The sequence below is a fragment of the Hipposideros armiger genome, unplaced genomic scaffold, assembly GCF_001890085.2.
Source record: "Hipposideros armiger isolate ML-2016 unplaced genomic scaffold, ASM189008v1 scaffold_33, whole genome shotgun sequence".
Classification (NCBI taxonomy): domain Eukaryota; kingdom Metazoa; phylum Chordata; class Mammalia; order Chiroptera; family Hipposideridae; genus Hipposideros; species Hipposideros armiger.
In genome coordinates, this window is record NW_017731383.1 from 3,321,919 (window position 1) to 3,343,396 (window position 21,478).

At 55.6% G+C, this 21,478-nt stretch overlaps 2 protein-coding genes across 4 annotated transcripts in view; both read right to left on the reverse strand.

Annotated features, from left to right (window-relative positions):
* The window catches only part of FBXL18 (F-box and leucine rich repeat protein 18), a 30,244-nt gene extending 14,809 nt beyond the window's left edge, over positions 1-15,435 (reverse strand). Inside the window, exons 1-3 of one of the 3 annotated variants that reach the window (XR_002123415.1) lie at positions 15,287-15,435; positions 9,855-10,070; positions 5,556-7,164 (exon numbers count right to left, since the gene is read on the reverse strand). Coding sequence is in view for 2 of the 3 variants with exons in the window: in XM_019637585.1 (XP_019493130.1) it covers positions 5,621-7,164; positions 9,855-10,070; positions 15,287-15,304 (1,778 nt within the window). In the remaining variant the exon portion in view is untranslated. Of the gene's footprint in view, positions 1-5,555; positions 7,165-9,854; positions 10,071-13,603; positions 13,619-15,286 lie in introns of those variants that run through there. The other 2 variants (XM_019637585.1, XM_019637586.1) reach the window with 2 other exon arrangements.
* A 3,276-nt stretch (positions 15,436-18,711) lies between these two features.
* ACTB (actin beta) overlaps positions 18,712-21,478 on the reverse strand; it is a 3,532-nt gene continuing 765 nt past the window's right edge. The window contains exons 2-6 of the mRNA XM_019637557.1: positions 21,176-21,304; positions 20,794-21,033; positions 19,913-20,351; positions 19,646-19,827; positions 18,712-19,460 (exon numbers count right to left, since the gene is read on the reverse strand). Of these exons, the coding sequence (XP_019493102.1) occupies positions 19,317-19,460; positions 19,646-19,827; positions 19,913-20,351; positions 20,794-21,033; positions 21,176-21,298 (1,128 nt within the window). The 5' untranslated portion in view covers positions 21,299-21,304 and the 3' untranslated portion in view covers positions 18,712-19,316. The remainder of the gene's footprint in view (positions 19,461-19,645; positions 19,828-19,912; positions 20,352-20,793; positions 21,034-21,175; positions 21,305-21,478) is intronic.

A 21,478-nucleotide genomic window follows, 5' to 3' on the forward strand; every position in this document is an offset into this window, starting at 1 on the left:
CCTTTTAAAAACAACTTTAAAAAAATCCTAATATAAGCATCCCTTTACAGACCTGAAAAGTGGGAAAATTGGAAGGGCGCAAAAAAGTCCAGAACTGGGGCTGCAGAGCTGCAGTCACTGCGAGGAGGCTGTGACGGAGACAGGCAGCGGGGACAGGCCCGCAGCACCTTGGTCGCTAGGTGGCGACTCAGGCATGCGTTACCTACCAAAGCCCTGACAGCCTCCCAGGTTACAGGCCATGGAGGCAGGGAGCGAGCAAGCTCACCTTGAAACATGTTTCCAACCAGCCAGCCACTTCCAGGTCCTCCCACCCTGATGGAAGCCACCTGTCCTACATGTTCGGGACGGTGGCGAACCTGGTGGGAGTGTCCTGTCCACTCCACCAGCTGTCTGGGCAGGTGGGGCTGGCACGTCCACACCTCCCCTCTGCTTGTCCACATGGTGGGCTGGCACAACAGACCTGACATGGGTGACCGTCGGGGTCTGTGGATAGGACAAGGAATGAGAGTCTCCCCGTGGCTGGCTTCTCCTTGTAGGGGGCCGTGCCCTTCCCCCTCCCAGCCAGTAAAGATCTGGCCTCCGAAGCCCACACCCTAAGCAGTGGCTTGCTCTCCCAGAGGCCCTGAGGGCACAGGCAGGGGCTCCAGGCTGCCCCCTTCTCTCTCATCTGCCTGCCCACCTCTCAGGGCCACACTTTCCCGCCCAGGCCTCTGGGACAATCTTGGGACAGCCTCCAGGGCTTGGCTCCAGAAGGCCATCTCGCTTCCGCCCAGACGCTGCCCTGGTTCCAAGGTGACCGGCAGCCCAGGGTGACTCAGGGTAACGCTCCCCCCACCCCCTCCAGAAGGCAGGGCTTAATCAGTCTCAGGAAAGAAGGTGCCCTTCTCTGTCCAACTCGTAATCCTCTCACTGCCGAGGTGTGCCTTGAATCCGGAGTGGGCAAGGCCCCAGCAGGACATGTCCCCACACCACCTCTCCCAGGAGCGGCGCTGGCTGCACCGAGGCAGCTCCCAGCCTGGGGCTCTGGCTGGCACAAAGCTCAAAATTCACGGGCCACACAGGTGCAGACAGTGGTGGCAGCGGCCGGCCAGCCTGGGATCCCCTGGGCTGCCATCTCAGGGACATTCCACCGGAAGTGCAGGAGCTGCCCGCGTGCCAGCCTCTCCTGAGCGTGGAACACCATCTCTTTTCTGCAGCTCCTGCCCACGCGGGCAGCACCACCTGCTCCTTTCACTCCAGCCCCCCCCCCCAGAAGGCAGGAATCCAGAGGAACAGGGCCACTTGGCTGCGTTTTAGAGACCAGTGTTTGTTCTGAACAGGCAGTACCGGCCCCAATCAGACGTGGTTCTCAGCAGCCGGCGCGCACAGAGCCCATTATGAGCTGCGGTCAGGTTCTCGGGCCGGCCTACAAGACCCTTTTATCGCAGCCCCGCAGGCCTCCCAGCCACATAACTCAGGCTGCATGCACAGCCCGGCTCCTGGGAAGATCCTGGCCACAAGGATAACGTCCCAGGCCCCAGAAGCCACTCGGTGACCACTAAATGCTAATGCATTACCCTGTTCAATGCCCAATAGCATGTGAGGCAAGGAACATGCCCAACTGTGTCACCTGTTCATTAACCTTCCGGGCCTCGCTTTCCTCATCTGCAAAATGGGTCAAAATTTACACTCTTGGGGTTGGTGAAAAGGGGTCAATAGTGTAAGCATAGGAATAGCACCTGGCAGCCGTCACGCGGGCACCAACCAGCAGCCGCCACCATCTCTTCCTCTAGCTTCTGGAACGCCTGCTCCTGTCTCCCTTCGGCTCCCGCCGTCACCTGTGCTGATTCTTCCCCCTCCTCCTCCCCAAATCTTGTCCCCAGTCTCTCCAGTCCCACATGCTGGCTCGGGGGCGGCTCCTCCACCGGGGTCCAGGGCACCTCAAACTCACGTGTATGCATGTGCAGCCACTCCACACAGCCTCCCTCCTCTCAGCGAGGGCAGCTCCTACAGTTCAGCCGCTAACCCACCCCGACCCTACCCACCCACCCCGTGCATCCTATCAATCAGCCAATTCTCTGTAGTCAGAATCCCGCCATTTCTGGTCACCCCACTTTTACCCCCACCTCCACCTTGGTCTTTTTCAACACAGCAACGTGACCTGCCCTTCGTCTCCCCTCCAAAGCGCCATTCCAGCATCGCAGGCCCCCTGCTGCCCCTGGAAGACCCCGGCACCACTGCCTCAGAGCCCTGGCGCTAACTCAGCTCTGTCCAGCAGACGTTCCTGTGAGGATGGGATGTTCCACATATGCCCTGTCCTCCATGGCAACCACTCGCACACGCGGTTACCGAGCACCTGAAACATGGCCGGCGTGGCTATTTACTTCATTTACATGTAAGTTGCCCTGTGGCCGGTGGGTGCCGTGCTGGCCGGTGCAGCTCCATCTGCCTGCAGTGGACTGAACGTTCCTCCCCCCAGTTCTGCTTTACTAACTCAACTCCTTGAATTCTTTGCTCAAATCTCACCTCCTTCATGAAATCCACCCCAGCGGCCAGCCCAGCACCCATGCATCTCAGTCTGCTCTGTCCTTTCTCCCGCTCGTTACCCTCTGAAATGCCACACACTTCATTTCTTATGTTCACTGATGGTCTGTGTCCCCACTAGAATGTAATCCCCAAGGACAGGAATCTGTTTTGTTCAGTGTCCCAGGTCCTAGAATTGTACCTGGCTTAACAGGTGCTCAAATGTGTTGGGTGAATAAAGAACTATAGTGTGTACTTTGGTGCCAAGCCCTGTCCTAGTGCCTTGTAAGTACCAGTTCCTGTCGTCTTATCAGCCCCATTTTCCAGATGAGAAAGCTGGGCAGACAAAGCCCAAGGCCTGCTCAGGCTGTCTGACTCCAGGGCCCCCGCTGTGGGGGGGTCCTGTCCGGTGGGACCTCCCTCCACTCAGGAGGCAGGGGAGCAGGGACAGGGCCCTGAGCAGGGTGAGGCAGGGCGAGGCTCGGGGACACAGGACCAGCTCAGATGCCACGCCCACTCCCCTCTCCACCAAGCAGATGCACTGATGTGCCTGGTGCGATGAGCCAGCCTGCAGCCCAGGCGAGCAGGCAGCAGACACTCAGTAAACACTCTGGTCACGAGGCAGGCGCTGGGAGAGAGGTGGTTTCCATGACCCGCCTTTGAGCACTCTGACTTTTTAGACTACGTGACTGCATTACTTTACTTTCACTGATTTCTGTTTTTATCAAAGTCTCCCTGATGATGACCAAATGCTTCTACTGCAGTGCAAAGTTTAATGGGTTGGCAATAAAGCAAAAAACTGATGGCAAAAATGACAGATCCAGAAAGCCAGAAACACCTTGGCTCTGAGTTGTTACAATTAGAACTCAAATGTCCACTTGGGCTCCCCGAATTAAGAAATGTTCAGTTCCTGATCACAAGACTGCAACAGGGAGATACGATAGCGGACCTAGCAGTATTTCATTTGGTAAATGTATTCTGGATCCATCTGCAGCTTCCAGTGACACATGGCCCACTGACTACACAATCGCCGCTCCTTTGGGAAAGGCCAGTGCGGCGACAGTGAAGGCACAGGAAGAGGCGAGCGCGGGGGAGGCTCTGGCTAGAGATGAACCAGTAAGAGAAGAGGCGGAGCAGATGCTTGGAGGTTGCTGGCAGAGCTGGGTGAGAAGGCAGGAACCCGCACTCCTCCGAAGTCAGAAAGGTTCTGAAAGGGGAGGCCCGGGCCTGTCCTTCAAAGCGGGTGGTGAAGGGGGCTGGCTGCTGTGACCAGAGCCCTCCACTCCCGGCAGGCAGGTGAGGCCCCATCCCGACCTGGCAGGAGAGGGCCCAAGCCAGAGAAATTAACGTACAGGACCTGACTGGGCCATGGGGCAGAGGTGAACAGGGAGAGGGACGTAAGGCAGAATCAGGAAGTGAGGGTCCAGCCTGCGGTCCTCACCCCTGCTGGGCCCTGGGAAGCCAGCGGCCAGGAGTCCAGCGGCCCATCTGGGCACCCCTGCACCTGGAGCAGGACGAGGGCCCCAAAGGGCCCTGGACTGGGAACGGCAGCTTTGCCTGCCGCACATTCACAGCTGTCTCAGCTCACAGCCCTCCCAGCAAGCTCTGAAAGCGGCTGGGCGGCCACACCAGTGCCCGTGCGTGTGGGCACACACAGATGCGGTGCGCACAGCTATTTAACAAACGGGCTCACAACTTACACTAAGTTAACTTGGACTCAGGTTTCTAAACCGGGGGATCTAAAAACAGCATCCGGTTCCCAAATCAAGTGTAACTGGGGTGCACAGGACGCAGCATAAGTGACTGCCCCTTCCCGACATGGGGCTCTGCGGACGCTTAGGCTGAGAGCCGCAGCTGCAAATCCAGGGCGTGTGGACCCAACACGGCAGGAAAACCCTGAGGCTCACGCAACCTGCTCTGCCACTGAAAAGCCAGACTGGTGCCTGCTGTGCCCGGATGGGCAGTAGAGGGAGGTGGCACGCAGCCTGGCAGAGAAGCTCTGAGCAGCAAAGCACTCTGGGGGCTCCAGCTCAAATCTGGTTCATTTCCTGTCATGCGACGCCTTCTGAGAGAGCGAGTGGAGGTCTGCGTTTTCCATGGTTCAAGGGCCGAGGTCAAGCCCTGGAGTGAGACTGACCTGGGCGACTCTCAGTGCCTCCCTCGTGCCTCCACGGCCTCGTCTGTGAAACGGGAATGATGACGGGGCCTGCCCAACGGCTGCTGTGGGGATTTAACCAGACGGCGCCTGAAAGCCTGAAAGCCCTTGGCCCTCAGCGAAGGCACAGAGTGAGCACTAACCATTGTGAGGATGACATGCACGTCTCAGTGGCTTTCCAGCTAACTGACCTAAGCCCGTCGCCACTTCCTCCCCAACCCAAGGCCTTCGTAGGGCTATCTGCTGCCCCCACTATACTTGGGTAATTTCTGGGAAATGATGCAATATTTTAAGATCAGATCTGTCAAGATTTTCAAATACGTCTCAAGTTAACAAAGACCTACCCTTTAAATGCTGGGCCCTCACACACACGAGAATACTCTTCACTCCACAGCATGATTTGGTGGAACCCATGTCATGCCAATGGCCCCACAACAACAGCCTGGGGTGGGTTCTCCGAGGCTGTGGTTCCACCTCCTCTCATTCTCAGGTCAGCCCTACCATTCTGCCCCAGGCCACCGTCACCTCTCAGTAGTATGCAGTCCCCCCTGCGCCCAGCTCTCTATCTCCTCCATCCTGGCCCTGGCAGTCCAGGTGGGATGCCTGGAAATTGGGCCCCTCCCTCCGCTGGCTGAAGATTACACACACATCAACATCATATCATATAGCGCAATCACTCAAAGTCACAAAAATGAGGACAGTGGGCGAGCTCAGACATCACGGACTCTTGCATACCGTCACCAGGCACCGCCGACCGCACCTCCCTGAGCCCCGTCACCGCACAGTCCCTTGTCAAGCCCCCACCATCAGACTCTCAGCCCCTGAAGGGCAGGCCTGCATCTGGGCAGGCGCACAGCAGGGATGCCAACACTTGCCAACGAGAGGCTGCACTACTCACTTCTAGCGCCTCTAAGGCCTGCAAAGGGCCAGCTGAGGTCGGAAGAGCTGCCAGGGTCCCCTCACCTGAGGTCCTTCAGCCGCTTGCAATGCTTCAGCATGTCCGAGAGGGCAGACATGTAGACCACCTTCCCCATCATGCCCAGGTTGGCCAGCGACAGGGACTGGAGCTGCTGGCACTGCAGGCCAATGCTCACCAGCCCAGAGCCCGTCAGGATGCTGGGCAGTTGGGCCAGCGTCAGGTGCCTCAGGAAGGCCAGCTGGCCGATGGCGGCCACCTCAGAGTCCCCAACGTTCTGTGCCCGGCTGCAGGGCGGGAGGGAGTTGCGGATGGCCGGCTCATTGCGTGGCATGGCGGACGAGAAGTTGGACCCGATCAGCTCGAGGCGTTCCAGGAAGGACACGTTCTTCAGCAGAGACCAGAACACGGAGGAAGGCTGAGGGCCCGCCTGCCCCGAGAAGGGGTTGGGACATGCCTGCACACCAATGCGGACCTTCTTGCCGAAACCACAGGGCACGGCGTGCATGGCAGGCTGGGCGGGCGCGCGGTCAGCACGTGGCGCCGAGTCAGCGATGGAGCAGACAGGCAGGGACAGGGAGCGCAGGTGGCGCAGCCGGGCCAGCAGCTGGCACAGGTGCCTGCCCGGACCCTCGGCGCTGTGGTGGTGGGCGGCTGAGAGGTTGAGGTGCCGCAGGTTGCTGCAGGCCATCACCAGCGTCTCCAGGATGCTGCTGTCGATGTCGTCCTCTGCCTTGCGCAGCAGGGAGTCTGGGGACAGGCAGTGGACGCAGCCGCTGAGGTTCAGGCTCGCCAGGCTGCGGAGGTCCTTCCCGCCGTCAATGACGCGCTGGATCAGGTGGCCGCCGGACAGGGCGCAGCGGCTGAAGCTGAAGTAGAAGGGGTTGTTGAACTTCATGTGCTGTAGCAGAGATGAGCCGTTGAGCCAGGACTTGGGCAGCTGCAGGGCGTCCAGCGCCACGTTGCGGGCCATGGAGTCTAGGAGGTTCTTGGTGGCTCCACTCTCAGCAAAGCTGCCGGGGACAGAGATGAGGAAGGCGTGCAAGTTCTCGGGCGTGCGGTCGCTGAGCACCGCCAGGTACAGCCGCACCACCTCCTGGTTGATGTAGCCGGGGGCCAGGCGGGCGTAGAAGACACGCAGGTGCTGGTAGTGGGGCACGTTGCTCTGACCCACCATGAGCTGGCCCGACAGGATGGCGCCCTCGCGTGTGCGGTCCAGGATCTCGAAGTAGAGCAGCAGCTTCTCGAGGCTGGTGCAGCAGGGCACGACGCCGTAGGAGGGCGTGAACAGCGTCTGCTTGAGCTCCCGCACGCGGCTCAGCGTGGCCTTGCACTCACCGCTCAGCTGGCTGGCATCGAAGCCAGGGCTCACGTCGATGGCCAGTGAGCGCAGGTGCTGCAGGGCCGACAGCATCTTAGAGAGGCGCAGGGAGGTCAGGGGGCAGCCTGACAGGTTCACCTTCACCAGGCTGCGGCAGCGGGCCACGTGCTCGATGGTGGAGCCCGGCAGCCAGTAGCAGCCAGCCAGGTTCAGCCGCTGGATCTCCTGGCCGATCTCCTTCACCAGCTGCCTCACCTTATCCTCGCTCACCTGCAGGACAGGGTGGGAAGGGGAGAGGAAGGAAAGGGGCTGCAGGCACTCAGATGTCTCCGTCACCTTCTCCCCTTAGGTCACCCTCTCCCCAGACAATCAGGGAGCATGAGGGCCTGCAGAGGCCCCTCCTCCGGCTGAGGAGGGACACTGTGGGGAGGGGAGCTGCCACTTCCTTTTCCTCCCCACATGCTTACCTTGGCCTGCAGTCAAAAGAGTCCCCAGCTGGGTAGGAATATAACACAGTGTGGCGCTGTGGAAAAGTATGCTGGTTCCTCAAAAAGCTAAACATAGAGTTACCATGTGACAACCCAGCAATTGCACTCCTAGGTGTGCACCCAAGGGACCTGAAAACCGGGTCTCAAACAGATACTTGCACTCCCATGTTCATAGCAGTGCTATTCACAATTGCCAAAAGCTGGAAGCAAGCAAGTTCCATCAGCAGACAAATAATGAACAAAATGGGGTCCATCTATACAACAGAATACTATTCAGCCACAGAAAGGAAGGAAACTGTCACACGCTACAACATGGAGGCTCCTTGGGGACATAATGTTAAGTAAAAGAAACCAGTCACAAAAGATTACATACTGTAGGATTGCACTTGTATGAAATATCCAGAAAAGGTAAAATCACAAACAGACAATAGAACAGGGGTTGGGGAAAAGAGGAATGGGAAATTATTGCTTAATGGCTCCAGGGTTTCCATTCAGGGTGATGAAAAAGGTTTGGAAATGGTGATGGTGACTGCAAGACACTGTGAATGTACTTAACGCTACGGAACTGTACACTTAATGGTTAAATGGTAAATTTTACGTTATGTGGGGTATCTTTAATCACACAATGGAATCATGCCCTGAAAGCTTGCTTTGGTTGTTGCTTTCCTTTACAACATTCACATTTTTTTTCATTGGGGGAGGAGAACAGCGTTGGGGAATCAGGAAGGGAAACAGACAAGTTGCTGTCCTTTTGTTCTTCAGTCTAGTTGTGGAGGATGTCGCTTCACTGGCCCATGTTGGTATTATCATTGTGCTCTTCCTAGGTGAGGCAGATGGGTCACTGGCCACTGGATGGCCGCTCACAACGGCTCTTGGCAGCTCATGCCAGCTGCCGGCCACTCACGGTAGCTTATGGCAGCCCACTGCAGCTCCACTGCAGCCTACGCCGTCGCCGGCGACTCACGGCAGCCCAGCTCCAGGTCGAGCTGTTGTTCACCATCTTAGCTGTAGAGGGCGCAGTGTCACTGGCCCTCATGTGGGATCCGAACCGGGGCCCTGCTGCTCAGAGCTGGCGTCCCAAGCCAACTCTTAATCAACGAGCTGCTCGGCCAGCCCCTAACATACACATTTTCACATTATTAAATATTCCACAGAAACCTGGCCAGGCCTGCTCAGGGACCCAAGGGGCCAGCTGCTGACAGCTGGACATCATGCTGTTGCCAGCGAGACCCTCGGACAACACAGCATCAAGCATCCATGTCTGTCACACTCAGGCATCTGACCACTTCTCTAAGGTAAATGTTCACAGCTGGAACTGTGCAGGCGAGGGACATGCACGGTTTAAACCTCCAGATACGCTGCACTACAGCATTGCACTGGGGCATCTGCCCCTTCCTCCACAGATGAGCACCCTCCTGGGCTGGGAGCCTGATCTCGTGCTCTGGGAAGGGAGCGCAGCCTCCCATGCCCCCACTGGGAGGAGACAGCACACCCTCGCAGCTTCTGTAACTCACTAAGAAAAAGGGAGACCATAATAAGTGGGCAAAAGCCGAGCACAATCACTTCTAAAAAGAAGATGTACAAATGGCCCATACACTTGATGAAAACATTATCAACAGTAGCCTTCGTCATGGAAACCATGTTAAAACCATAGTGAGGCAGGCTGAGTGCTGCGTTGCTGAACAGTTGGCTTGGGACGCCAGCTCTGAGCAGCAGGGTCCTGGTTCGGATCCCACATGAGGGCCAGTGACGCTGCCCTCTACAGCTAAGATGGTGAACAACAGCTGGACCTGGAGTTGGGCTGCCGTGAGTCGCCGGCGACGGCATAGGCTGCAGTGGGGCTGCCCGGCAGCTGGTGTGAGCTTTTGTGAGCTGCCCTGAGCCGCTGTGAGTAGCGGTCCAATAGCCGGTGAGCAACTGCCTCAGCTGGGAAGAGTGCAATGATAACACCAACATGGGCCAGTGAAGTGACGTCCCCCACAACTAGACTGAAGAACAGGGGGACAGCAGCTTGTGTGTTCCCCTTCCCCGATTCCCCAATAAAATCTTTAAAAAATAAAAATAAAAAAAAACCCCACAGTGAGTTACCGCATCCCATCCATGAAAATGGCTGAAATTTAAAAGCCTGACAACACTAAGTGCTGACAAGGACGCAGAGCAACCAGAGCCCACGGACACTGCTGGGGGTGTTGGGTGGTGCCCCGTCCCACTCCCATGCCCCTAGAGAGCTGGGTGTATCTTTATCAGAAAGTTCCCATCCCTATCATGGGACCCAGCAACTCCACTCTTGGGGACTACCCGAAAGTGAGGTGGCTGCTGCCTGCACTGTCGGCCCCTAGCTTCTGTCACATAATGTATCTTAGAGCCTGTCCCCATCAGGACTGAGTGCCCACCTCCTTGGCCATCAGCTACACAGGGCCCCCTGTGCAGACAGGCATCCCAGGTTCCCCGTCTCCTCCAGGGCCCCCTCACCTCATAGTCCTTCTGCAGCAGCACAGTGTGGGTGAGGCTCTTGTCCAGACACAGCTCTGCGAGCTTCCGGCAGGTGCGCCGGACATTCAGAACCAAGTCTGTGCTGGGGACGTGGGTCAGGATGTGCAGAAGGATCTCATCGGAGAAGCCCAGCAGATGGGCACCGCCCGCCACCGCGGCCGCTGCGGGGGGCACGTCGCCATCACCGGACATGTCCTGCAAACGGGGGCACAATTCCTATGGGATCCCCAAGGGTGGCCCTCAGCCCAGCCTCCCCAGACAGAAAGAGACACCAAGAGAAGCCCTCATCACAGTCCCTGGGGCAGAAGGTGCTTTTACCAAAAACTTAACTGCAGAGCAAGAGCCCATGACATTCTTCAAAAGTCCCTTTTCAATCTGCACACCAGGATCTCTCTCCAAAAGCAAAAGATTTAAAGTGAAATTTCAATTTTTTTTTGAAATTTAAAAGAGATTTCCTTCCTGCTCATGGTCTCTGGTCAAGTCTGGCATGCTTCAGGCTCAACTCAGGACCATTAGCCAAGATTCTCCCTTTGTGAAAGTTGCTACCCCCGCCCCTTCCTGTCCCAAATGTCAAGCTGTATGCTTACAACCCTTGGGTAGAAGAATTCTATCAAGAAACAACACTTGGGCTGGCCAAGTGGCTCAGTTGGTTAAGAGCTCACTCAAGAAACAACACTAACTGGGGACAGTGACAAGGTCTTCACCTCACAAGGTGGATAAACGAGTCACTGCGTATCGACCCTCAGAACACTATCGGACTGTAGCTCTTTTCTGCACTGTCATTAAGGGCAAGTAAAACGAGAGGAACCGCCACTGAGAAAGAAACGCTCAAGTCCTTACAATTAAGGAACAGCACCAACTAGACTAGTGGCATTTTTAAATCTTAAGAGCAGTAATAAATAATAGGGACTGCACAATTTATCTCCATTTATCATACATCTGGCTAGAAACCTGTGTTGCTGTTTCCAATGAGATGTCCACACATTTCATTTTGCTTTTGTAGATAGCTGCAAAAGGTTTTCTTCCCTAACGTGGGCCTTCCGTCCTGCTGGTCCAAGCCTGGACATATACAACCAAGAGGGAGAGGTGCTCGACCTCAATTAGCGTGACATGAAATCCCCAAATCAAGGCCAAGGGGATTCGGAGTCCCTGGGGGAGTAATCCTGACACTTGTACCTCCTGACACATCCCAAAGGGATCCTCCTGAAACGTCCTCACAGAGGGGCCACCTCTCTGGCCTTTCCCAGGAGAGAGCCCAGAATTACTGCTACTACCTTTTCCAGTGGTTCTGCTACAAGCCCCTTCTCCCCCGGACTGCCTCTTTCCATCCATATTTTTCGTGGATAGAAGCACTGAGGTTTGGAAAGCCCTTCTGCTGTCATAGCAACTGTGAAGTCTGGGGAGGAAGAGCCTGCCTACACCCCGACGCAGGCACTGCAGGGTTCCCAGGAACTCTGACTGTGACACCCCTCTACCCTGTCCTGACAGGCTCTGCATCCGGCCAAGCCCTTGCCAGGCTGGGACAGTGTTCCCATGAAAATTCCCGCCCGCTCATCAGCACCAGCTCTTCCCACGTTCCCTTCTTCATCATAAGAGGCAGCAGCCAGGCGAGGCATGCCTTCACTCTCCTTTCCATTTGACCAGCCCCAATCCTGTCTTCCTACTTCCACCATTTACAAGGGCCGAAGGCAGCCAGCAGACCCAAGTTCACAGTGGCCCAGTGTTTCAGGCCATAAGTGACCTTACTTAGAAATTTCCAAGACCCAATCACCTGGGGTCACCCAGGTACCTGTTGAAAATAAGATTCCCAGACCCTTCCCTAGACCTAGGGACCCCATCTCCAGGGAAAGGCTGGAACAGAGATAATCCTCAGCAGGCAAGCTTGGCAAACAGCTCTGGCATGGAGAGGGCCTGAGGACAAGAGGGAGGGGCCTGAGGCTTACCCCTCCTGGCCCCCAATCTGCATATTTACCAAAGTAAATGCCATTGCAGAGCGGGGAGAATATAGAGCAAAATACTACAGAAAATTCCAAATCATACAATTTCCAGTCACACTACTACTACTAAATTTCTCTTAAAATCATCTAGAAATTACAAGATTTAAAAAAAGTCAGTAATTGAGTGCTGGCTCCCTCTGTCCAGTCTCAGCACATCCCTCAAGATGGCTTTTTCCATATGCAGTGCCCCTAACGCTGGGGCGGGCCTGCTGGAGGAGCTGCCCAGGCAGCAGGTCATATTGGTGGCCCTGGTCTCCCGCCGTGACCCTGGGAGGCAGCAGCTGAGTCTTTTCCCTGGAATGAAGGCTTCCTAAGACAAGGATCCCGTGTGTCAGTCAGTGTATGGCTCCCCCAGGAAAGGCGGCAGCTTCGGAGAGGCAACAGCAAACAAGGAGTGCCCTCCAGGAGGGAGGAGGAGGCCTCCAAGTGTCTTCATCTGTGACATAAAAATTTGCCCCAGGACATGCCCACCTCCACCCACACAGAAATACACTTACACTTGCTTCCCTTTGCCACTGGGGACGACGTATTCTCAGCTACTGGGGAAACAGAGGCAGACCCATTCTCCATCTTTAAAAAGCAGCCCAAGGTGAGAGGGCAAGCAATACCCAGGGCAGGGCTGAGTCGAGCCTGCCCATCCCTCCACCACCAGGAATGGGCTGACTGACTTCCTGAGAGATCCAGGCCCGGGCACTTCCAGGGAGTCAGGTGAACTTTATCAGGCACATGTGGGAATCAGCCGGCTGGAACCAGATAATGACAACTGGAAAGGGGTTTAAAGAGTTGAGCTACTCACTAAACTCGGTGTTTTATGTACTTTTCAGAATGTGTAATATTTCACTTTTGTTTTTAAGTTAAGCAAAATTAAATATTGAAATCTCAGTGCCTGCCCAATAAAGATCCCCTCCCAGGTGTTTACTGTCTGACTGTTTACCAGTCAGGCACCCAAAGTAGGCACAGCGTTCACATATGAGCAGGTGAGATTCTGGGATGTGATCTAAATAATGGGGAGAGGGGGACCGGGAGAGACAGAAGAAACAGACTGGTCGTGTGTTCACAACTACTGGAGCTGAGCAGCGGGTACACAGAGGCTCACCACATCATTCTTTTGCGAGTGTGTGGAATTTCACATTATAAACGCTTTTTTAAATCACAGGAACAATCTGAAAGGACGCAGAATTGTAAGGTCTCCACTCTTTACTCCCTCTTAGGTCTTTGCTTGCCTAGTTGGCATTTTCTGAAATGTCCCCTAATACATAGCATTCAATCCTCCAAGCCTTTGCACAAGCTGTTCCCTCCACCAGACATGCACCCACCCAAGGGGAACTGCTGCTCTGGGAATATCAGCTCAAATGCTCCCTCCTCAGTGAAGTCCTCCCAGCATTCCCCAACACGCTTAACTCGCCTCCCCCCCCCCGCCACCTCCAGACCCGTCTCATCAGATGAACTGCAGTGGTTTGCTTGTTTGCTTATCTCCTCACTAAGCCAGGAATGGCTCCTGAACAGGGATCAATTTTTTAATGCCCAAAAGAAAGGCACTGAACCACGTGAGTCAACGGACCACCTGCTTCAGCATCATTTGAAGTGCTATTAAAAATGGAGCCCCGGGCTGGCCGAGTGGTGCATTGGTTAAGAGCTGGCTTGGGACGCCAGAGGGCCCTGGTTCGGATCCCACATATGAGGGCCAGTGACACTGCCCTCTGAGGCTAAGATGCTGAACAATAGCTCAACCTGGAGCTGGGCTGCCATGACTCATCGACGACAGTGTAGGCTGCAGCCCCTGCTGCAGTGGGTTGCCATGGGCTACCGTGTGTAGCCAGCAACCACCGTGAGCGGCCGTCCAGAAGCCGGTGACTGATCTGCCTCACCCGGGAAGAGCGCAATGATGGTGCCAGCTTGGGCCAGTGAAGCAACGTCCTCCACAACTAGACTGAAGAACAAAAGGACAGCAACTTGTCTGTTCCCTTTCCCCCAATTCCCCAGCACTGTTCCCATCCCCCAACTCCCCAATTAAAAAAAAAATCTAAAAAAGAACCGGAGCCCCACTCCTCAGAAACTCTGGGAGCAGTCCTGGGTATCTGCATTTTAAAGCCAGCAATGACTTTCAAAATCAGACTACCCCATTCTGGAATCAGATAGTGGGGATAGTTGCACAACCTTGTGAATACATATTTTTAAAATCACTGAACTGTACATTTTAAAAGTGTGAATTTTATAGTATGAGAACTATATCTCCATCAATAAACAAAAAAATTGGACCATCCTGGAAAAAGGGACCTTGATCTCCACATCCAGAGTGGAAAACGACTCCCCTCGCCTCTCAACCCAAGAGGTGCCCACAATGCAACAAAAGGCCTCACTGGCCAGGTTCCCAACATGTGCTTCAAGGAACAGGGGGGGGGCCTTTGTACCAGACCCCTCTCCCCAGTACACTCAGCTAACCGGACTCTGCTAACACAGCCAGGCTCCCCCAGGACTCTTCCTGAGAGAGCTGTGGCTTTCTGGCCCTTCCATCCTACCACCAGTCAACAGGTGGGCCCCACAACCTCTCCCTCAATCAAGGAGCCACAGGGGCCACCTCTGAGCCAAACTCACCTCAACTGAAGAGGATCAAATGAAGAGGAGCAGTCAGCAACCCCAGCCACCTTCCACATACCCACACCCCATCCATTCCTGTTCCCCAGCTACAGGCATGCCCCTAAGCCAGGAAGTGGGCTCCGAGTCCTGGTTGCCAGGTAGAAACACAGGTACCAACAACCCTGGTCTGCAGAGAAAACGCCTTGCACTACTTTACAGGGGGTGGGTGGGGTTCTCCATCGAATCCAGATTTGTGGAGCGTGTGGGGAAGGAATGCCAGGGTACGTCCTAAGTCCTCCAGGTGAAATGTCTTTTCTTCCACTACCCCCCAAGTCACACAACAAGCAGGCTCCCAGAAAAGTGGGCTGGACTGCAAGCGAACATTCAGAGATAGAGGATGGGGTGCGAAGTGGTCCCTGAAGGGGACCGTCTCAGAGGCACAGGGAAAAGTGACTGGGGGTGACTGGAGGAGCCTGGAAACTGGGGACGGAGAGGCGGGGACGACCTCCGGCGACCCGGAATGTGGGGCTGGGGAAGGCATGGAAAACCGGAACGGGAGAGAGCTTGTGCCTTCGGGGGGGGGGAGGACATGAGGCAAGGCCAGGGTCACGACAGGATACTCAGGGCGAGGCCAAGGCCAGAGTCGGGGCAGGAAAGACCAAAGCCCGGCGGACGCCAGGGTCGGGGCGGAAAGGACCAAGTGGGGCCGGGGTCGGGGCAGGAAGGACGGAGTGGGACAGGAGGTGGGATGAAAAGGGCGCGGGGGAACCGGTCGGGATGGGAAAGAAACGGGGCGGGGGTCGCCGGGAGGAGAGCGGAGAGAGGCGCCGGCCGTACCTCTCCGGAGCTGGCCATGTCCAAGGAGGGCAGAGCCGCGGGCGAAGGAGCCGCAGCCCCAGGGTCTCCCGCCTAGCCCGCCAGGGATGCTCAAAGCCAGCGCGTCCGCGGCTCCACAGAGACCCCGGCGGGGGCGGGGCCTCCCCGAACTTCCGGCGCCCTCCGACACGCGCTTCCGCTCGCTCGCTGGGTGGCCCAGCACGGCCGGCATGTTGGGTGTGGCGCCGCCAACAAGGCCCAGCTGAGCCTGAGGACCCCGAAGGGATCCCCCTTGCTCTCTGACCTCATCTCTTAATTAATTAATTAAAATGTAAATAGCCACATGTAGCTAGTGGCCCCCCCATGGGGACAATGGGGACAGTGCAGCAAGAGTGAAGCTCCGTGAGGGCGGGGACAATGTCTCCCTGTTACTGTCATGCCCCCAGCCCCTAGCAGTGTGTGGCTGCTCAACATACACGCTGAATAATGCACGGCTGAGTGAAGGGGGCACCATCCCCTGGCAGGGGGCTCTGAATGATTCCAGACCCTATGTCCCTTGGGTGATTCCAGGTCAGCACACGTGTTCAAATCCTGACACCTCGGGAGCTATTGTACCCTCCAAGCCTCCTTTCCCCACTAGAAAGATAACTACCCTGCATCAGTGTGACCATGAGCAGCCTTCCTGAGTCCTCACTACCAGGCTCCGGGAAGGTGTCAGGATGTAGGGAACAACCCTGTGTTCCGGTCCCTTGCACTAGCCAGGATTCCCCTCCACTCGGAGAGGCTTGTTGGAGTAGCGTTCTGTCCAGGCAGGGCTGCTTTGCAGAAGAGGGATATTCCAGCAAGAAGGGTCTCAGCTCTTTAAAAAGGTGCACCTCAGGTGATCAGAGCTGCCTCACGGGGGAGCTAGCCACCTGAGAAAGAGGGTTGCTCCCATCCCAGGGCAGAGGAAGCTGCAGTGTTTAGGAGGCGAGCCCAGAAGAACAGTCCTGTTGACATAAACCTTGGGGTATCTGGCCCGTTGACCTGTCCAGGGAGGCTGTAAAGCAGGCAGTGACCGTACTTCGTAGGAATTAGGGTGAAACTCCAGCTTTCTCACTTATAAAGTGTATAACCCAGGCCAGCCACCTGTCCGCTCTGAGCCTCATTTTCCTAACCTGTAAAATGTGTGCTAACAGGAAGACAAGCGTCAGTCTCGCATAGCCTGGCTTGGGTAGGGGTGATGCTGGGCCTTTGCTCCAAGCCAGGAATCAGATGGTCAGCCCAGTTGCAGACCTGGGAAGGAAGGAGCAGGGCCTAAAAGACTCTCAAATTCAAATGTGTGTCTCAGCTGCACTTCTGGAGCTTTTCAAAAGGAAAGGTCTATGGAGCACCTGCTCACAACCACCCTTCAGTTGTTACTGATGTTCTCATTTTCCAGTGACATGGACAGTGATTGTCTTGACTTCCTGAGGTGTCTGGCCCCAACCACGCTCCCATTCTTATCTGAGAGCTGTGTCTCCAGTCCCTGAGCCTCTGTCCACAGTCAATCCAGACCTCTGAGACACACATGCCCACTAATCCACCTTCCCAGGTGACTGTCTAGCCTCCTGTGCCAGCTCAGGCATTCTTTCCACAGGAAGCCTTCTAGGGAGAGTGACAGCTCCCCACCCACCAGTCATCTGGATTTATGATCCATTATTACCTTTCCTGTTATTCAAAAATGGCAAAATGACTGCTTTTTCTTTTTTTTTCCACTTTGTTGAGGTACAATTTGATGTATGTCTATGCCCATGACACCATCACCACAATAGACACGACCATTCCATCACCATGATCCTTTTTTCTCCCAGTCTCCTTCATCACAACTGGTAATTGTATATTAATTTCTTTGCCTACATATTATATCTCCCACCATTAAACTGGGCACCTCATGAGAGCAGTAAACACTTTTTTCTCCACTGCACTCCTGTCCCTGGCACCATGACTGGTACAGTGGTTAGAAAAAGGAAGACTTTCTTTCCAGACAGACAGCTCCTCCAGTGCAGTGTCTGTGTCCAAGCCATCTCATAGCCTCAGGTCCAGCAACACCAGGCCCTCAACAAATAAATGTCCGGGGAATGATTAAGTGGCCCAAGGTGGAAACCTACTTGTAGCACAGAGCCCAGGGTGCACTACCACCCCTGAATTGGTCCAAAAGAGCTAGAACTGGGCCAGGAGAGAAACTACCTTTCACAGACCCTGCTTCCCAGGCCTCTAAGGCTGCACGGGGTTGGGGGATGGAGCCATAGAAGCGTCCTGGGTGCTCGAAGCGTCCTGGGTCCTCTGTGCTCCCACCACCTCTTGGCCCACGGGAACAGGACCCATTCATTCTGGAAAACTATCTATGTACCTGCTGCGGTTCCAGGTACTAAACTTGACTGGGTGAACTAGGGGACTGCAGGCTTGTTTGGTTTTGGAAGCCTCGTTTTAGAAGCTGTCACGAGGTCTTAGAACAGTCTCCCAATAACAACAAATCATATTGCACTAAGTAAAATTACTGTTATCCCCCCAGTCCTGGAAAATGACCAAATCTCCGCTCCTCTGGACAACTACCAAGGGCCACAGTGGAACAATGGAGGGAGCTGGGGCTCCTGGGGAGTCACCCCCTTCAAGCCTCAAATCTGGATTGACTTGGGGATGGCTTCTCTACCTCACTCCCCCTGAAGGGGGCAACATCCCTCATGGGCAGGGGGGCCCTCACCCACTTTCCCTTGTTCTCTGCTGTTAACAGCCGTTGGCAGAGGTCAGGGTCTCAGAACTAGGTAGGCCAGTACTGCATTTGAGGGTGCAAAGGGACCCACCCTGTGGTCACAGGGCAGAACCCAGACTCCCCAGAGCCAACTAGAGCCATCTCGGTCAACCTGACATCCTCTCACCCCCAGCTCTGGACACAGGGTGCCAGCCTACAGAACCCTAGGCAAGTCCCTTCTGTGGCTGTGCATGGAGTATCACGCCAGGTGAGCTGGGAAAATTATGGCCCTATGCTCAGCCTGAGCCCCAAGTCCATGGACTATAGCCTTGGGCACATCCATCCCAAAACACCAAGCTCAGATGCTCTGAGAGCAGAACCCCCCCTAACAGGTGGTACAAAGGTGCTCCCTCAATCCCATGAGGTGGTGACTGGAACACCGGACTATCCCTAACACAGCCCAGTCTCCTCACTCTTAAAACATCTGGACCTCAGAACCCGGCAAGAAAAAAATTGGACAGGTGGAAGGGCCAGGCCAGGAAACTCATTTAAAGGTCTAGAGGCCAAGATCCTTACCTCCTCCCCTGAGTCCCCAAATGTTCAATGTCAGGGATAGAACAATTCAACGCCCACTACCACCACCACCTTGCAGATAGGGATGGCAGGGCACCCACAGCCCCACCCTTCTCCCAGCTGCACTATTGCCCCAAACCCAACCATGCCACGAAGCCACACATTTCTTTATGGTGTGCACTTTATTGAACTGGTCTCAAGTCAGTGTACAGGTAAGCCCTGGCTGCCGCCGCACCTCAACCCACTCCCAGGGAGACCAAAAGCCTTCATACATCAAGTTGGGGGACAAAAAGGGGGGCCATGATGCCTGACCATTCAAATAAAACAAAACAAAAAGAACAAGTATTAAGGCGAAGATTAAAAAAATTTGGATTACATAATTTACACAAAAGCAATGCTATCAACCCTCCCGTGTGGACTCGGGCGAGGACTGGCCCTTCTTAGGGAGAAGTGGGGCGGCTTTTGGGCAGGCAAGGGACTTCCTGCAACAATGCATCTCACGATATTTGGAATGACTATTAAAAAAAGAACAATGTACAATCAAAGTCCTCAGCCACATTGTAGAACTTTGGGGATGCTCGCTCCAACCGACTGCTGTCACCTTCACCGTTCCAGTTTTTAAATCCTGAGTCAAGCGCCAAAAAAAAAAAATTTTTTCAAAAAAAAAAACAAAAACAAAAAAACAAATAAAGCCATGCCAATCTCATCTTGTTTTCTGCGCAAGTTAGGTTGTCAAGAAAGGGTGTAACCAACTAAGTAACAGTCCGCCTAGAAGCATTTGCGGTGGACGATGGAGGGGCCGGACTCGTCGTACTCCTGCTTGCTGATCCACATCTGCTGGAAGGTGGACAGCGAGGCCAGGATGGAGCCGCCGATCCACACGGAGTACTTGCGCTCAGGGGGCGCAATGATCTGGGAGAGAACAGAACAGTTAGCACACGGACTCTGGATGGCACAGCCCATGGGGCTGCGCATTACACCAGGAAGGTTGTCTTGAAAGCCACAGGGGGGACCCATCCTACAGTAAAGCCAGAATGGAGGCCAGGCACTCCAACACTCCATGTGACCAGGGCCGCTCAGGCTGGGGGGACGCTCACCTTGATCTTCATTGTGCTGGGAGCCAGGGCGGTGATCTCCTTCTGCATCCTGTCAGCAATGCCTGGGTACATGGTGGTCCCACCAGACAGCACCGTGTTGGCGTAGAGGTCCTTGCGGATGTCGACGTCACACTTCATGATTGAGTTGAAGGTAGTTTCGTGGATGCCACAGGATTCCATGCCTGAGGGGAACAGAGACTAGACTTAGCTTCCAGTGTGGCCACGAGAGTGACCCTTGTCTGGGGGCAAGGTTGAGGCCTTACTCACCCAGGAAGGAGGGCTGGAAGAGCGCCTCGGGGCAGCGGAACCGCTCGTTGCCGATGGTGATGACCTGCCCGTCGGGCAGCTCGTAGCTCTTCTCCAGAGAAGAGCTGGAGGCCGCGGTGGCCATCTCCTGCTCGAAGTCCAGGGCGACATAGCAGAGCTTCTCCTTGATGTCACGCACAATTTCCCGCTCGGCCGTGGTGGTGAAGCTGTAGCCACGCTCCGTGAGGATCTTCATGAGGTAGTCCGTCAGGTCCCGGCCAGCCAGGTCCAGACGCAGGATGGCGTGGGGGAGGGCGTACCCCTCGTAGATGGGCACAGTGTGGGTGACCCCGTCACCGGAGTCCATCACAATGCCAGTGGTGCGGCCAGAGGCATACAGGGACAGCACGGCCTGGATGGCCACGTACATGGCTGGGGTGTTGAAGGTCTCGAACATGATCTGTAGGGAGAGATGGGCCACATCACACTCAGGGAGCGATCAGAGGCAGTCATGGCCAGACTGGGGACATGCAGAGAGTGCAAGGAACACAGCAAGTGTGCTGGGGACCCCAGAATGGGGATTTTCAGATCTATTGTGCGCCTACTCAATACACACTCCCAGACCACTTTACACCATCCTCATTGGCTTTGTCACACGAGCCAGTGTTAGTACCTATACCCGCAGCACTTTATACTTTTAAACACCTAGTCAGAAAAGCAAACACGAGGAAGAGTCCATCTGGCAAAAAGCAAATAGAACCTGCAGAGTTCCAAAGAAGACTCAGGTCAGAGAAGGAAATCCTAGGAGAATGGCAGAAGAAAGAACAAGTGAGAAAGGGCGTGGCGCAGAAGGGCCAGAAGGGATGGGGTGGCTTCCCGAGGAGGGCCAGTGGGGCACTGACCTGGGTCATCTTCTCGCGGTTGGCCTTGGGGTTCAGGGGGGCCTCGGTCAGCAGCACAGGGTGCTCCTCAGGGGCCACACGCAGTTCATTGTAGAAGGTGTGGTGCCAGATCTTCTCCATGTCGTCCCAGTTGGTGACGATGCCGTGCTCGATGGGGTACTTCAGGGTCAGGATGCCTCTCTTGCTCTGGGCCTCGTCGCCCACGTAGGAGTCCTTCTGGCCCATGCCCACCATGACGCCCTGCGGAGGGACAAGGCGCCCTCAGCATGGGCACGACCCACACCCAGAAAGCCAAAAGCCTCCCTTGTGGAGGAGCCGGTCTCGTCTCCAGCCGGTTACGAGAGCCCCACCCACTAAGTCAGACCCGAGGCTGGCGTCCTACCTGGTGCCGGGGGCGCCCCACGATGGAGGGGAAGACAGCCCGGGGGGCATCGTCGCCCGCGAAGCCGGCCTTGCACATGCCGGAGCCATTGTCGACCACGAGCGCAGCGATATCGTCATCCATGGCGAGCTGCGGGAACAGTTGGACCATGAGCCCGGGTCGGGTGGGGCCGCCCCCGCCCTGCCCACTTCCGGCACAACGCGCCTTCGAGCCACGAGGGGGCGCCGGCGCGCGCCGAGATTGGGGACAAAGGAAGCCGGGCCAGCCGCGTTATTACCATAAAAGGCAAACGCTGGTTACAGG